General features: G+C 34.4%; 1 protein-coding gene across 7 annotated transcripts in view; it reads right to left on the bottom strand.

Moving 5' to 3' along the window:
• Nucleotides 1-891: 891 nt before the first annotated feature.
• Nucleotides 892-17,683, bottom strand: part of LOC111705220 (golgin subfamily A member 4) — a 29,907-nt gene continuing 13,115 nt past the window's right edge. For 5 of the 7 annotated variants that reach the window (XM_023477699.1, XM_023477701.1, XM_023477700.1 and 2 more), the window contains 24 exons: nucleotides 17,579-17,647; nucleotides 15,823-15,923; nucleotides 15,317-15,473; nucleotides 14,142-14,259; nucleotides 12,799-13,871; nucleotides 12,624-12,729; nucleotides 12,274-12,443; nucleotides 11,204-11,271; nucleotides 10,738-10,893; nucleotides 9,724-9,822; nucleotides 9,022-9,094; nucleotides 8,427-8,497; nucleotides 7,954-8,322; nucleotides 7,653-7,746; nucleotides 7,253-7,359; nucleotides 6,648-6,911; nucleotides 6,151-6,255; nucleotides 5,650-5,763; nucleotides 5,207-5,360; nucleotides 4,855-4,931; nucleotides 3,385-3,703; nucleotides 2,585-2,671; nucleotides 2,010-2,115; nucleotides 892-1,098 (listed from right to left, as the gene is read on the bottom strand). In XM_023477699.1, coding sequence (XP_023333467.1) covers nucleotides 2,014-2,115; nucleotides 2,585-2,671; nucleotides 3,385-3,703; nucleotides 4,855-4,931; nucleotides 5,207-5,360; nucleotides 5,650-5,763; nucleotides 6,151-6,255; nucleotides 6,648-6,911; nucleotides 7,253-7,359; nucleotides 7,653-7,746; nucleotides 7,954-8,322; nucleotides 8,427-8,497; nucleotides 9,022-9,094; nucleotides 9,724-9,822; nucleotides 10,738-10,893; nucleotides 11,204-11,271; nucleotides 12,274-12,443; nucleotides 12,624-12,729; nucleotides 12,799-13,871; nucleotides 14,142-14,259; nucleotides 15,317-15,473; nucleotides 15,823-15,923; nucleotides 17,579-17,647 — 4,053 coding nt within the window. In that variant the 3' untranslated portion in view covers nucleotides 892-1,098; nucleotides 2,010-2,013. Of the gene's footprint in view, nucleotides 1,099-1,635; nucleotides 1,707-2,009; nucleotides 2,116-2,584; nucleotides 2,672-3,384; nucleotides 3,704-4,854; nucleotides 4,932-5,206; nucleotides 5,361-5,649; nucleotides 5,764-6,150; nucleotides 6,256-6,647; nucleotides 6,912-7,252; nucleotides 7,360-7,652; nucleotides 7,747-7,953; nucleotides 8,323-8,426; nucleotides 8,498-9,021; nucleotides 9,095-9,723; nucleotides 9,823-10,737; nucleotides 10,894-11,203; nucleotides 11,272-12,273; nucleotides 12,444-12,623; nucleotides 12,730-12,798; nucleotides 13,872-14,141; nucleotides 14,260-15,316; nucleotides 15,474-15,822; nucleotides 15,924-17,578; nucleotides 17,648-17,683 lie in introns of all 7 variants that reach the window. The other 2 variants (XR_002765964.1, XR_002765965.1) reach the window with 2 other exon arrangements.

The following is a 17,683-nucleotide window of genomic DNA, read 5'->3' as shown; positions in this document are numbered from 1 at the left end:
AGGTGAAAAAATTGCCAAAACTTTATTCTTTTGAACTGGTCTAAACTAATAAATGTGTTGGAATGGAGCGAGGAAATGTTTTTAAAAAATGGAATTTTTGTACCGGGGGACAATTAAAAAAGACATTCAAAAGAAGAAAAAAAAATTTAACAATAACATCCATGATAGCATTTACAACCTTTGCTATATAATAAAAAAAAATTTTGACAAGTGTTAAAAAACTAAAATTAATTAACAATAAATAAAGCTCTTAAATTAAAAACTAAAATGGAATGAGCAGAGACAAAAACCAAATTCTAACAATTGCACAATTTAGAATAATCACATTGAACTTAAAAACAGGGGTATATAAAATTGATCTTTTTACCTTTTCCTATATTTTTTACATTTATTACCCCCAATTTAGCAAAACAATGTAAAAGGTAGACGAAAATCCAAAAAAATATATATACCCCTGCTTAAAGATATAAATACAATAAGTTATATAGAGAGGAACTTTTTACATTTATATGTTAACATCTATCTCAGTATTTAATCACTCTTGTCTCGGAAAAATATGGCTTGAAAAGGTCTGAGGACCCTTTTTATTTAATAACTAGATGTAGGAAGTAGCACCCTTGTGTGATCAGTAGAACTAGTAATTGATTAATCTATAGTAATAAAGTGAAAGCGACTTAATTTGATAAAAAGATTACCATTTATTTTATAATTAAAATCTAGCTATACGTGAGAAATTGGGTAACTGAAATCAAAACTATGATGGTAAGGAGTTGATTACATTGGTAAATTATGATCAATATAATAGAGATGTCCACAGGGAGGGGGGGGGGGATGATGGGGTCTTCGCCCACCGTGTTCAATAAAAAATCTATAGTTTCAAGGTGGTTTACAGGCCCCAACGGACGCTGAGTCCCCCCTTGAAAGAAAAAATTCCATGTACATCACTGATCAATACCTATGAGTCAAGATTACAATTAGATATTAAATTAGAACCTATGTATTGAAAAGTTATGTATATTATGTAGTGTGGAGCTAGATACAGATGAAATTAATTATATAGTTTCTAAATCACAGATACTGGAAGAGATCACAGAGAACCTAGAACATACCATTAATTAGAAGATTAACAGTTTACACTTACATCGTATATACAAGCATGAAATACAGGTGATAAAGTAAATGCATGAAATGCATCGTTTACGTAATAAAAATAGTATTTTCAGTTTATTTATTTCTTATCTTCTGTATCGTTAAGAAGGGGTGCAGGGACGCCATGAGCCCAGCAAAATGTGTGGATTCACGGATAAGTTTTAAAATTACCTGACCTGACGTTTAAAATAGATAATATTGAAGTAATGTATAAAATTTAAAAAAAAATATTTAGTAGTTTATAAGTAATGCCATATTTTTTCCGATATTCAAGAAAACACTGTAACTATTTAAATATTAAATATTTTATTTAAAAAATGTTATTTATTTCTTCTATAATATCTATTCTAACGTTTAGGTGTAGGGCCAAGTCATTTTAAATACTAAACTGCGAATTCGGAGGCTTGGAGACCATTTAGTTCATGGCGGCCCTGCACCCCTTCCCTCGTATGGTAAATAAAATGTGTAGAAGTAAATTCAGTTTACTTTACATCAGCGTATGTACTCCGAGTACAAATTGAAGATTTAAAATTCAGTGATGGTGATGGACCAAACCTCTGTAGAGTAAAAAAGTAGATGTTAGTTCCACAAGTAAATTACCTAGCTAGGATAATACTAGGGAAGCAAGGTATAAAGGATTTAAGTAAGCTACCTAGCTAGGATAATACTAGGAAAGCATGGTATAAAGGATTGAAGTAAACTACCTAGCTAGGATAATACTAGGGAAGCAAGGTATAAAGGATTGAAGTAAACTACCTAGCTAGGATAATACTAGGGAAGCAAGGTATAAAGGATTTAAGTAAGCTACCTAGCTAGGATAATACTAGGGAAGCAAGGTATAAAGGATTGTAGTAAACTACCTAGCTAGGATAATCCTAGTGGAGCAAGGTAGGACTGTTTCCTCTCTTCTGCTCGTATAATCTCAGAAACCTGTTCCGGCGTGAATTTCACAATTGCAGCCAACACCTAGATTTTCAGAATTAACTAAATGCAATCATTAATTAACAATTAATTAGTTCCGATAAATGAAAAACAGAATTGATGATTCAACCCCAGTGTTAACTTGTGTAAATCTATAAATATAGTTTGCTTGTTTGTTTGTTTGTTTGTTTGTTTGTTTGTATCCAATAACCTTCAAAACGACTGAACCCACATGACCCCAGGAAATTGGTTAATGGATGGTCTTTAATGAAAAATATTGCCCGGAAAAAAAGGGTTGACATTATTTTTGAATGCAGAAATTTAAACAGAAAAATCCGCTAAAATTTGTTAGTAAATAATAATTTATTTTTATTTAATGACATCTGGAAGAGAAACAGTTAAAAGCTAAAATGTTTAATAAAAAGCAGCGCCCTAGAAGCTAGTAAATAAAAACTATTTATTTGACTATAAATCTCTTTTGTATATTCCTTGTCAGGGACTAGTACGTGTTTACCTTAACCAGGATTAAAGGTTGTCTTCCGAGCATATATTCATAAAGGATATTCTTCAGGTACTCAAACTCAGGACTCTCATCCATACTCTGATACATTTTGTCAGTAGCTCATTTCATTTTTGTACCAACAGACTCATTGATTGATCATAAAAAACAAGAGACGAATTGATTGATGGATTGATAAATTACAGGACCTAAAGACTAATTCATTGATTGATCATAACATCAAGAGAAGGATTGATTAAAATGGATTAATTTTACCACAGACTCATTCATTTATTGTTCAATAATGCTCATTCATTGATTAATCATAAGACCAAAAGAACGAATTGATTGATGGAATGATTATTTATTGGACCTGCAGACTCATCGATTGATCAGAAGATTAAGAGACGGATTGATTAATGGATTAATTAATTATAGAATTTTAACTATGCAGACCCGTTTATTGATTGATCATAAAATAAGAGACGGGTTGATTGATGTATTTATTAATTACAGGAACTTAAAACTTATTTGTTGATTTTCAGATCATCGAGACGGATTGATAAATTGATTGATAACAAGATCTTCAGACGGATTTGTTATTTGATTGATTATTGTAGCTGTAGTCGAATATGTTTATTGATCGCTTGATTATTGGAATTAAAGACAAATCTTAGTTAATTGATTGATTAATTTTAGGAACTACAGACTGATTTGATTATAAAGACTAAATACGGATTGGTTAGTCAATTGATTGATCATAGAAATTACAGTCGGATTGATTGATTAACGATTTTACGATTGTTTTAGCTTACCGCATATTTGACTGAATTATTATGGTTTGGTTTGGAGTTAGCTGGATGAGGTTGATGGTTTGGAACTCCAAATATAGCTGGAGAATCATCTGTCATACTCATCATCTCATCCCCATCATCCCAACCCCAATCCTTTTTCTGATCCCTAGACAAGCTGACAATCCTATCCTCAAGCTCCTCGATCCTTTGCTTCAACTCGAGCTCCCTCATACTCCCCTCCTCTTCTTTCTCCCCCTCGCCCACCCTCCTCTTCAACTCATCCCTCTCCCCCTCCAGCATATCAACTATCCTCTGATGTTCCCTCATCTCCTCCGTAAACCTAAAAATTAAAATAAATCAAAAATGTATTTTCAATGATTCGGAGAAAGAAAGTGATAACTTGTCCCTTAAGTTCGTAGACTTTGAGAACTATGGAAGGGATTGTAATGACATACCCCGGCTAGGTCAAGGAGCTATTGAACAATCCCGCTTCTGGAATTGAATTTAAATACAAAAGTCAAAGTTTAAAAAGTCCAAGATCATGATAAATGAAATAAAATGGAAAACACGATCTTTTACCTGCTAAATACTGATCTATGTTCCTTTACCTGCTAAATACTGATCTATGTTCTTTACCTGCTAAATACTGATCTATGTTCCTTTACCTGCTAAATACTGATCTATGTTCCTTTACCTGCTAAATACTGATCTATGTTCCTTTACCTGCTAAATACTGATCTATGTTCCTTTACCTGCTAAATACTGATCTATGTTCCTTTACCTGCTAAATGCTAATCTATGTTCCTTTACCTACTAAATGCTGATCTGTGTTCCTTTACCTCCTAAATGCTGATCTTTCTTCCTTTACCTGCTAAATGATGATCTGTGTTCCTTAACCTGCTAAATGCTGATCTGTATTCCTTTACCTGCTAAATGCTGATCTGTGTTCCTTTACCTGCTAAATGCTGATATGTGTTCCTTTACCTGCTAAATGCTGATCTCTGTTTCTTTACCTACTAAATGCTGATCTGTGTTCCTTTACCTGCTAAATGCTAATCTGTATTCCTTTACCTGCTAAATGCTGATCTGTGTTTCTTTACCTGCTAAATGCTGATCTGTGTTTCTTTACCTGCTAAATGCTGATCTGTGTTCCTTTACCTGCTAAATGCTGATCTGTGTTTCTTTACCTGCTAAATGCTGATCTATGTTCCTTTACCTACTAAATGCTGATCTAAAAATCCAGATTTTGCAATCTGTGTTTCTTCACCTGTTAATTGCTGATCTTGAATTTTTACCTGCTTATTGATGATCTTGATCGTATACCTGCTAATTGATGATCTTGATCTTTTACCTGCTAATTGATGATCTTGATCTTTTACCTCCTAATTGATGATCTTGATTTTATACCTGCTAATTGATGATCTTGATTTTTTAACTGCTAATTGATGATCTTGATCTCTGACCTGCTAATTGATGATCTTGATCTTATACCTGCTAATTGCTGATCTATGTTCCTGTTGGATCCGTTTTATCTCCAGCTCCTGCTGTTCCCTCATATTTTCAAGCTCCTGCATAATGAAAGTGGTAAGATGTATTTGCACATAAAGGTGCGCAATGCTTCCAAAATTCTGAAAATTTGAGGAATATTTTTTAATTCAAAAAAAAGGGTAAAGTTACATCGTCTATCTGCAACATCCCCTCTACTGAAATTCTGACCTAGCTTCTAACTTTACGACATACTGCAATATCCGAGTGCGAGTGGGTCAGAATGATGTTAAGCGAAATATTTTAAGACTTGAGAAAGAAGTGAAAAAAATAATAATAATTTATTAAGTGTGAATACCTGGATATGTTCGTTATCTTTGAGCGCTAGTTTCCTCTCCCACTCCCTGATAAGGTTCTTCAACCGGAGTTCAGTTTCATCAGATAAATCAGATCCTCCAGTTCTTCTCCAGTCCTCCAGTTCAACCTCCAGGCTAGAGATCTCTTCCCGTAACCTGGACCAGATACAGGATTATTGTGTTAAGCTAGTACCATTTGGAAAGTTGCTACTTGTGGGAAGATTTATTTCAAAAAAATGATACTTGAAAAACGAACTTTTCCAATACACCAATATTCTATTTTATTAAGATTTAATGTTCTCCTACATGCTAGCTGTTAAAACTTGCTATTACTAAGTAGTCTCCTAGAAGAGCACCTCGTAATTATTGCTTGGAAAAGTTCGGTAAAAAAGAAGAAAAAAATCTTATCAATTAAACCTATAAACATTTATAAGAAAATAATCACCTTGCAATATCTTTTGCATGATTATCTTGAAGCTTCTCTATTTGATCATTATGATTACTATTCCCCGAATGTCCGAGTTCTGATCGTTCTTCCTCAAACTGACTTAATCTCTCACTATGCACAACACTTCATTATTTAAAAAAACCTAAAAAGAATGACCCTTCAACATATTTCAGTAATTCTTAATTTAAAAATGGATATGCCTGATTTAAAACAGGACTAATTCTGAAATTCATTTAACCCTTGTCTATCCAATGATATGGAAGATATTACAGAGAAACAACAATTTAATTTATATCATCTTAGTTTAGCTTGAACAATGATGTGGAAGATATTATATAAAGAAACAACAATTTAATTAAGATCTTAGTTTTTCTTGATCAATGATCATACAATGCTGTAACACTCTTTTTAAATAAATATCCACTTGAACCCCTATAAAGAACATAGTCCAAATGAAATAATATTTGTCTAATTGTATGAAATGTATGAAGTATATTCCTGAGCATTGCATTCTCCTCCTTAAGTTCGTTATAGCTCAAGTTCTCCAACTGATCAAGTTTTATCTGGAGTAACGAAATTTCTTCGTTACGACTCAACAGCTCACTAGAAAATGTATTAAGTTAATTTATTTATTATATAAGAGTTAAACTGATCTTATTTTCTCATTTCAATACCCGACCCATTAGACTTTCTACCGAAAATGTGCAACCTCAAAAATAAGTTTTCTTATTTTTATAACAAATTTTGTTTACACGAAAATCAAAATCGTTAATAGTTACTTATTTAGACGAAAAGTCTCAATCCGTTTATTAATAGATTTATTAATATTGCTAGGTAACAAGTACCTCACAACTGAGCAGTTTCTGTTATTGATCTCATAAACCTTGTAAGTTGCAAAAATCAAATTCAGAGATTTCTGTTTACAATATTTACAATATTTTTAATTTTCTTCTGCCTAATACAAGTTAAAAGAAGACCAATTCAAAGAACTCTACCTTTCTGTTTGCTTGAGTATAGTTTGAAGTTCTGCGGAATTAGTTGAAGATTCTTCCAACCTTTTCCTCTCCATCTCAACCTCGACAAAACTTATCTCCAGCTGGTTTATCTCCTCCCTCAACCCGTCCCTCTCCTCCTCCAGCATACTCTGCTTCTCAGAGAACTTCTCGGACTCCTTCTTCATCTTGTTCATCTCCACCGACATCTTCTCCAGCTGATCTTTCAGGTCGGTCTTCTCAATCCTCAGGGTGGCTGAAGTTTCACTAAAAACATGTACAACTTTAAAAAACAGAATGTATGAGTAATATATGTTCTTAAAATATAATGTATTTTTCCCCAGTCTCCGCCCTTCTCTAGAAATAAAGTCACTCCTCACAGATTTCAAGTAATTCGTTCGATTTTTTTACCCTTTCTGGGGGGGGGGGGAAATTGATTCGTTGGTAAAAAAAAACCCATAAGGTTGGAAACTTGCCAGTTCATGTCCACTTTGTCAACCCCCCTCCCCCCCCCCAGTTGTTAAACCAAAATTTTCTTACCACCGACCCCAAAAAATGCCCCTGAAAAAAATGGAGAATAACGGGAAAAATGTTAAATCTATTTCTACCTAGATGTTTGAATTTCAGATTCTAGAACTGAATTCCTCTGGTTAAGCCGGTCAATCTCCGCAGAGAGAGTTCGAACTTGTTCCTGTGTCTGGGTGTTCAGCTCCTCCTGAAACAAACCAAACCCAATTAAATTAAATGAATTAAATAAAGCCAAATCAAACCAAATCAAAAAGCTACGGAATGTCAAATGTCCAAAAGCCGGAAGATGTCTTCTTGAACACAATCAGCTTCAAGAAAAAAACTTTATTTGACCTCTATTGAAGACATCTGTTGTCAGAACCTCGAGCTCATGAGATTTTATATTTTTTATATTTTATATATCAAATAATCATGTCAATCAAGCAATTAATCCACAAAGAAGCCAATCAATCCCTTCCTTAACCCTCCTATTTTGCTTACCTGAGATCCGAATATCATCTCCTTTTGCTGATTAAGATCCTTCAAGGCCTTCTCCTTCTCCTCCAACAAACTCTTCAACCTGTCCCGACTCTTACTATATTATAATTGATCATGTATCAGTCAATCTCTCTTTTTATTAAAAAATCAATCAATTGGTCAATCCAAACTATTTAAATTTTTCTGATATCTGATATTATTATAAGAGATTTAGACAATTCAATTTATTTATTAATTTCAAACTTTAAAGACGAAGAATATGATGTTTGACTCAAAAAGTTTTGAGTCACTTCTGATAACTAACCTCAGTTTCTTTACTTCTGAGTCAGCAGTAGCCATCTTGTTTTCAATGTCGGCCATTTTCTTTTCATGTTCCGCCATTTTGTTGGTATATACTAATTTGTTGGTTTCTAGTTCCGTCTTACTAATCTCCAACTCCTGCTTGAGGTTGTCAAAGGCCTGGTTCCGAAGAGTCAGGGTATTTGTAAACTCTTTTACTTGATCTTTTAGTTCAGAAATCTGGTGTTCATATTTCTCCTGGATTTTGGCAGATTTAACATGAGCCTCCTTAAGCTCAGTTTCCTTGTTCTCCAGCTGGGTCTCCAACTCCTGAACTCCTTTCTCCTTCTCCTCTAATATTGACTCTAACTGTTCTCGCTTCTCCCCAAGATTCCTGATAAACCAAATCATTTATATTTTCAGAGTAATGTTAAACTAAAACTTGGATCCGCGTCAACATCATTAATAAAAGCCAAGAAACAATAAAAAATGATTTTCCTTATTTCGTTTTCTCTCTTGGCCAGGGATGAGGATATAGAGTGTATTTGTGCCTGAAGGCTTGATATTTCCTAAAAAATAAAATTAAGTTTAGCGCGCAACGATTCTTTCGATATCACAATAAAAAAACGCCAAAGGAGCTCGTCTTTGTAACAGTCACATAGTTTTTGTACATAAGAACCTTAATGCTGTTACTATAAGTAGGATCGCGCTTGGAAGTGACGTCAATATTCGTCAAAAAATCCAACCTGGGGAATACTTTTTCTTGAAAAATTGTCCCCCCCCCCTCCCATCAAAAATCAATTTTCCCCCCTCAGTAAATAAGGAATTTTTAGGAAGTTTTATACCAGTTTGATGCCCAAATATTCATTCCACTTCCCAAATATCTAAATGTCAACCCCCATTGGCGCTGGGCAGAGGGTAACTATAAAAGGAACCTCAAAATACTATGCATTTAGATACACTTCAAAAAAATATTTCAGGGGCATTACAGCTTTTGTGTGAAGAGCGGGGAACGAAACTTGAAGTGAATATAGTTCACCCTGACTAATTCTAAACTGGACCTCCTTTAGAGTAATTGTTAAATGAAAAGTACCTTTTCATTTGAATTTACAATTTGACCCTGCTCTTTCTTGAAGGATTCCATTTCTTGGACCAACTGATCAATTCTAAAAAAACACAATAAAATCAATAATAAAATAATAATATAAAAATAAGGAATTGAGATTCAAAAATGTTTCTGACTTAGGACCAGCAACCAATTTTTATGAACTAACAATAAGATGTGATCAGAGCTAATCTTATTGTCATCCTTAAATATATTCTAGGGAAAAAGAGGATAGTTAGTTTGACAGTTAAAGGGACTATTAACATAACTTTAAGTGACCTTCCATGCAAAGATGGCAATGCCTGATATAATACGTTACCCTTAAAAGCTTTGTCTGATCAAGTATGAATTGGATATTAGTGTTAATAATTTTGAAAAATGATTATTTTCAATTTTGGTTTCTGTCCAAAAGTTACTTGGGCATTTTTACTGGAGGAAAACATATTGAAATAATCAGACTTACACTATTAACCCTTAAAAAATGACATTATCTTTCATATAATTAATCAGATAAAGGTTTCAAGGGTACCGTTATGAATCGGACATTGCAATCTTTGCATGTGTGTCACTTTAAATTAAGTGTACAGTCCCTTTAGGTGGTATTTTTCAACCCCCCCCCTCTCCTCCTTCTCAAAGTTGTCATTCTTGTAATTTTTGAAAATCTCAATCAATCTGTCGATATTATTTTACCTTGAATTTTTCTCCTGAAGCTGATCCTGGAGTCTCTTCTCGTATTCAATACTCTGCATCTTGAACTCCTTCTGGGAGTTCTCCTTCTCCCTCTCCAGCCTGCAATTTAAAAGTTATTGTTTACTTAATCTAATTAAAGTGCGTCATCAATAATTCACAACCACACTTTCAGCTCATATCTGAGGATCTAGATTTTGAAGGAACTGCAAGCGTAATTTCAAGTGGCCCTTTATGCAAACATGACAATGCCCGATTCACAACGGTAACCTTAAAATCTTCTGATCAATAATGTGGCAGATATTGTTATTTTTCTAGGTTTAAAGGTGTTATTTTTATATTCTTATATGTTTTCCTGCAATAGAATTGCACAAAATATTTTTTTGAAACCCCAATAGTAAATTATCAGATTTCAAAATTCTAAATGTTCATATCTAATTTATACTTGATCATCAGAGGTACAATTGTGAATCGAGAAATGCTATTTTTACATGGAGGTTCACATGAAATTTTACTAACAGTCCATTTAAGTGGCCAAATATCAAAATAAACAAAATCTAAATCTTAAAGACAAATCTCCATCGTTGCCTAATGAATAAAAAAGTCAATAAAGTTTAGAAGAAGAAAATAATTTTAAATCGTAAATTATAAACACTTGAAGCGCCCTAAAAGCCTAATGAAATAAAAATGGCCAAGATCCTGAACCGTATTGAAACCTACTGGGTTAGAAACGACTGTACGGAATTAATACTGTCTGTTTCCTTACATTTATGATTCCATCCAACAATAAACTTTGTTTCTCTTCCCAATCAATAAAAAAGCCATAAAAACCTATAATCAAAGCAGTAGACTCAATTCGACCTTGGAAATGTTATAGGTCATCAAGTTACAGTCTCAGCCTTTGAGGTTGAGCCTGTATCTCTGGTTTACAATTCACATACAGACAATTTAAGGCAAGACGGGACAGTACGTCAAATGAACAATCTAGTGAGATTTATGTATTAATGTGTTTCGAACCTGATTTTCATCTCTAAATCTTGTTTATGTCTGTCCGCTTCCTCCTGATAGTGGAGGTTGAGGTTGTTGATCTCCTCCTGCAGGTTTTGCACCTTCTCCTCCTCCACTCTCAACCTATTCTCCAGGTTGCTTTTTTCTCCTTCATACTCAGATATCCTAGTAGACAAAAATATATTTAATATATCATCATAGTTTAGTATAAGCTACCTACTAAATAATCTGAACAATTGAAAATAATTGTGAGGTTCTGAAACATTTCGAAAAAATAATTTTACTAATCAAATATAGAAATGTGGGGGAAGAAAGTGGAATAATCAAAATAATTGTTAAAATATCGAAAGAAAAAACCATCAAATAATCATAATTGGGAAAATGTTAAGTTCTGATTATAAGGGAAAATGACGTAATAAACTTGAAGAAAAAAAATTCCTAAACAAGTTAATCGTACTTTTCGTAACTGACGAACCTTGATTGCAATTCCTTCTCGTAAGTTACCATTTGATCTTGCAAAGCTTGTTTAGAGTTCAACTGATCCTGAGAATAAAAAATAACAAATTTAATAAATTTGAGCGAAGTCTAGAGACGGTTTGACTACGTATCTTGAATCGGAGATCTAGAGGCCGAATTTAAAATGTTTCCAGATTTAAGCCGGAGCTCAATTGAAACCGCTTTTTTTGCGAATTTGAGACGAGGCTCAAATTCATTAAATTTGGACTCAGGATTTTTACATGTTCTATTTATGAAAACTACACTGCAGCACTACAGATAAGTATTTAAATCTACAGTAGGTAGTTTAACGATCTGGCTCAAATTCATTAAATGCGGTCTTTAAAATAAAATCTTATACCGGCCCCTTTCTATCAGGCTTAAACACATATTTGGTAAATACACTTTAAAATGGGGAACAGGTGGCTTCTGCTAAGTTTTCAATTTTTCTAATCAAAATCAATTTCAAAGGATTTCCAGTTTCTTGATGATCTTTCCTTGTAGAATAGCAAATGTCGTATTTTTTATTTTTATGTAGACAAAGGTATCTACAATCTACACATCAAACACGCAAAAGTTTAAACATGGTGAAATAATAAATAATAAATAATAAATGGTTAATGGCACTTTTAAAGGGACTGTAGGCGTAATTTCCATTTAAAGAGGGAAATCCCCAATTCACAACGGCACCCTTTAAACTTTTAAGAAATCAAGGTTGGTAGACTTTTGCTTGTTTATTTACTGAAACACTTGTAATTGTTGAACACTTCATTGCAAGCTGTTTTATATTCGAGAAATATTTATATATTTACTTTCTGACAGTCTCCGCAATAAATATTTACTTTCTGACAGACTCCGCAATAAATATTTACTTTCGAACATTTGAAAACGACTTCGAACGTGAAATATTTGGAATTTTAGCACGGCACAAGTGACGTCAACTGCATTCAGTTCACAATGTACGCAAGGCATCTTTACATGGAATGGTCCACTTGAAAATACTCTTGCAGACACTTTAAAGACGTGTGAGCTTAAAAGAAGAAAAAATACCTTGAGACTTATCAACTCTTTCTCCATGTCCCCCCTGCTGCCGTTCTCCTGCCTGCTGATCAACTTGAGGTGCTCCAGCTCCTGCTCCAGACCAATCTTCTGCTCCTCCGTCATCCTCTTGAGCTCTTCAAGCTCCTCGTTACTCTCCCTCAGCTCAAGAACCTTCTGATCTAAACCATTTAAAATTTTAAATATAAGAACTAATTTACTTTTATCTTATTAATCTCATCAATCTAACTATGAATTCTGATAGTTATAAAGTTTAACACAATCAGGATGCAAAGATATAGGATTATAATATACTGTTTGATGCACATAATTAGTTCGTTTGCCATGAAATGATTGCTTACCAAGTTGATCTTCCAGGCATTTGTTCTTAGCCTCGACGTCTTGTAGCTTTTCTAGAATATTTTGTAGATCTTCAACGCGTTCGTTTGCATCCCGTAGTTCATCAACCTAAATCAAAGGTCAAAAAGAACGGTTTTGAATTGATGAAATGAAGAGAAAGAAAAAAGAAAACTAAACCTTGGTCTCAAGTGTTGACTCCGTCTCTCTAAGGTTTAATCTGATCGTCTCAAGTTCTGTCTCCAGCTCTGAAACTCGCTCACAATTCTGCTGCGTACTTTTCTCAAATATCTCACTGATTTTCTGGCTTAATTCAGAGTTTTTACTCTCACTACTGCTCAAATTAGCTTCAAGATTTTTAACGGTAGTTTTTGTCTGACAAAGTTCGTTAGAAACCTGTTCTTTCTCCGCCAGAACTTTCTCCAGTTCAGCCATCTTGTTTCTTTCCAGTTCCTCCATCTTGTTTTTCTGTTTCTCAGCACCTGACTTCAATTCCTTTACTTTCGCCTCCAGGGCAGATTTATATTTCTCTACTTCTGAAAGTTTGGTCTGTGTTGTGTTGAAATCTACAAGTTTCTGTTCCATATCCTTGAACTTGATCTCCATCTCCTCCTCGGACTTGAGACTGCTCTCCAGGTTTATCTTCAACCTGTCCTCCATCTCATGATAAGAATCCGAGAATGTTTTAATCTCCGTCTGCAAACGTTTAATCTCGCTCTCCTTCTCTTTTAACTCCGTGGAGTGAGATTCATTAAGAATATCTATTCTGGATTGAAGAGAGGACTCCTTATCCTCTCCTACAGCTGTTAGTTGGGACTCCAGAGCACGTAGCTTCTTCATATGCATCTCACTCTCATCACGTCGGAGCTGCTCTGCTTTATGCAGCTTAGTTTCATACCCCTTAATCTCCTCTTCACACTTGGCCAAGGACTCTAGCATCTCAGAAATCTTATTGTTTTTTTCATCAATTTGGGATTTAAAACTAGATTGCTTCTCTTCTAAGCTTACTTTCATTTCAGTCTTGTTCTTATCCAGCTTTTCTTTAAACTCCTTCTCCTTATTCTCTAGTTCAACTTTCTTCTTTTTCCCAAACTCCTGCAGTTTCGTCTTCTCCTTCTGTAGTTTTTCAGTGTCCTCCTTATACTTGGTGAGCTCCTTCTGAACCTCTAGAAGGCCGACCTCCTTATCTTTAATCGTTCTTTTAACGGTCTCCAGATCCTCCAACAAACTTCGCTCCACGTCCTCTTTACTAACTAAAAAGAAAACCATTGTTAAAAAGCTTGGAATGATTGACAAATAAAATGAATTCAATCTCAGATTCAATGTTAGATCAGGATCAGATATTGGAACTTTTGTGTGGATGTTGTTAATTCTTAAAGCTTGATCTTGATATCCAATTTGGACACTTTAAAATTTGAGGGTCAACAATGATCCCCTCAGCCTCATCAAATTTCAGTTCATTTTTATCATGTAAAAACAGCTTTATTAAGAACATCAAATCTAAGACAACACTTAAAAATTACCGATCTCCTTTTTACAGGCCTGGAGCTCCTTGGTTAGGTTTCCAACCTTCTCCTCCAGAATTATCTTCTCTGCCTTTAATCCCTGAATATCAGACTTCACCCTCTCAAGCTCGGATACCTAGATACATGATACATAGATTTAATAACTTACTAGTGAGGGAGGGAACCCCCGGGCGCCATGAGCCTCCACCATACAGCAAGAGGCTCCGTTTTGCAGCAAACGAGCCTCCGTTATACAGCAGAGCTTCCTTATAACTCTTTGGTTTTTACATGCAAGAGGTCTAGTATGTAATTCAAAAACCAGGTGTAATACCTAGGGAAGGTTAATCCCGGTTTAATACCCAGGGTTGGTTCATCCAGGTTTAATACCCAGGGTTGGTTCATCCAGGTTTAAATCCCAGGGTTGGTTCATCCAGATTTCATACCCAGGGTTGGTTCATCCAGGTTTAATACCAAGGGTTTGTTTATCCAGGTTAAATACCCAGAGCTGAAAACTTTAGAATGGTGAATATCATGATTAATGCTTAAACTCCTGGTTTAATACCCAGGGTTGGTTCCTCCAGGTTTAATACCCAGGGTTGGTTCCTCCAGGTTTAATAGCCAGTTTTGGTTCATCCAGGTTTAATACCCAGGATTGGTTCATCCAGGTTTAATACCAAGGATTGGTTCATCCAGGTTTAATACCCAGGATTGGTTCATCCAGGTTTAATACCCCTGGTATGAACCAAAGATTAAAATAAGATAAACTAAGTTCAATAAAGAAATGAGTTTCCAAATAGCCTCCTTACTGCATAAGAAATGTTTTATTGTAAAACATAAATCTTATAAACCAATATGAGTTAATATAAGTTACAAATCATGACAATCAATGAACAACATTAATCTTAAGTAAAATTCTTGTGCCAATATGTTGAAATTTTTTTTAAAATTCCATATTACTTGTAAAAGCCCAAGATTTGTAGGAAGCTGTGCTGTATAGTGGAGTCTCTTACTGCATGACGAGGCTCGGTCTGCCTAGCAAATTGGGGAGGCTTGTGTCTGCATGGTGGAGGCTCATGCGTCCGGGTGTTCCCTCCCTCTACTAGTAAAGCTATTTGCTTTTTAACAAAATAAAATGCACTTCAGAATTGCTTTAATGTCGTCTTCCTATTCTACAGTTTTCTGGAGTAAAATACCTGTTCAACCATTTTCCTGGTTTCTGCGCTGTTCTCTTTGCTGCTCTCAAGTTGTGATTGAAGAGCAGCTTTCTCATCTTGAATGTGAGACAACTGCTGCTGCAGTTGCGACAGCTGCCGTGCTTTTTGTTGCTCAGATCCAGAAAGTACAGATAATCTGGAAAACGATAATTCAATTGTATATTGTCTAAACTGGCAAAAAAAAGGTTTTACTCTCACAGGTAGAAAAACTCGGATTTGGAAATTAATTTCGATATATTTTATATCCTCTTCAGTCCTTAAAGAATGGTGGTATTGTCAAAACTATTCAATTGTTAAAATTAAGGAATAATTCATATTTTTATAATATATTTAGAAGATTTGAAGAAATTAAGGGTAATTTATGAAGATAAATACGATAATTTCTACCACAAATTGGATTTTTTCAAAAACAATTTGATCCGGCAATATCAGAATATCAGGGAATAAGGTCTAAGGTCTAAGACTAAACAATCAAAGACACTAACCTGAGTTCCATTTCCTCTTTCCCCAGTCTCCCCTCCTCCTCAACCTCCTCCATCCTTCTCCTCATCTCCTCTTCCTGTCTTTTTAATTCCCTCTCCACCTCCTAAACATAACACAATCTCCTTCTCTCCTGACTATTCAATTCCCTCTCCACCTCCTAAACATAATACAATCTCCTTCTCCTGCCTTCTCAATTCCCTCTCCACCTCCTAAACATAACACAATCTTCTTCTCCTGACTATTCAATTCCCTCTCCACCTCCTAAACATAATACAATCTCCTCTTCCTGTCTTTATAATTCTATCTCCACCTCCTAAACATAACACAATCTCCTTCTCCTGACTATTCAATTCACTCTCCACCTGCTAAACATTATACAATCTCCTTCTCCTTTCTTTACGATTCTCTTTCCACCTCCTAAACATTATACAATCTCCTTCTCCTGTCTTCTCAATTCCCTCTCCACCTCCTAAACATTATACAATCTCCTTCTCCTGTCTTCACAATTCCATCTCCACCTCCTAAACATAATACAATCTCCTTCTCCTGTCTTCTCAATTCCATCTCCACCTCCTTAACATTATACAATCTCCTTCTACTGTCTTCTCAATTCCATCTCCACCTCCTTAACATTATACAATCTCCTTCTCCTGTCTTCTCAATTCCATCTCCACCTCCTAAACATTATACAATCTCCTTCTCGTGTCTTCTCAATTCCATCTTGTGGTAATTTCTTACAACCAAAAATTTATGATGCAATAAATCATAACTCTTGAATTAGCAAACTATGATAAGATCACCCCTCAAGTTATCTAAACTTTATGTGATCAATTATCTTTGCTAATAGATAACATCATACATCGGGTTATCTCCCTATTCGGATCAAACCTTTATACGATTACTTACCTTTGTAACCTAATAACATTATACTTCGGGTTATCTCCAATTTTCACAAACAAGGTGTCATTAGAAAGCTCTATATTTCAGTTATTTCAAAAATAGGTTTCCCTGATTTTTCAAATTATTGTTTTTTTCACATTTTCTTTTCATTTATTTATTCATTATGAAAAAAAGCAGATTTTCGCATTTTTTTTTAAGTAAGCTGTTGGTCTGAGGTTCCTTTTTAAGCCAACATTTTGGACCAGCAAAAAATTATTTTCTGAGCTAAATAATTTAAAAATAAAATTAGCATTAAAAAAAAAAAAATAAAAGAAAGCTACTGTCTCTCTATAGTCCGTAAGAACTTTGCCCAGTCCACAAAAATTGTGTAAAAATATTTTTTTTTTTGGAAATTAAATGGAATATTCCACAGCTAACTTTTTCATCAAGGATATTTGATCTAAGCCATCTGGGCAAAAAATGTTCAGATTTTCAGATTTTTGACTTTTATTCAAAGCAGTGGTTGTAAGAATAAGGAATGAGATCTAGAAAGAAAAAAGTTAGACCATGAAATAACTGAAATAAAGAATTTTTCAATGACACCTTGATTGTTAAAATTGAACAAAAATTGCTTTCTCAGCACCCAATACCCCTACAGCAAAGTTTTTTTTGGGACACACTGTATATAATCTCCTAGATTCTTCTAATATTCTCTCTTTCTTTTTTTTTCTATTGTATTATCGTATTAATAAAATACGAATTTCGTAAAATATAATTTTTTTATTTGGTGAGAATGATAAATATAAGTGAATGAATTATGAATTATGTTGTCAGAAACCTATATTTTTCAGGAGGAAAATAAACACTTCCTGATCCTACCTTTTTATGAAGTAAGTTGAGTCGAGTCCGTTCATGTTCAAGGGCTGCCTCCTTTCCTCGGGACAGTTCCTGAGCATTCAAAAATATTTCATGATAGAAACACAC

This window comes from Eurytemora carolleeae, unplaced genomic scaffold (genome assembly GCF_000591075.1).
Source record: "Eurytemora carolleeae unplaced genomic scaffold, Eaff_2.0 scaffold559, whole genome shotgun sequence".
Classification (NCBI taxonomy): domain Eukaryota; kingdom Metazoa; phylum Arthropoda; class Copepoda; order Calanoida; family Temoridae; genus Eurytemora; species Eurytemora carolleeae.
The sequence above is the reverse complement of the archived record's forward strand: the minus strand, read 5'-3'. Positions and strand labels throughout refer to the sequence as shown.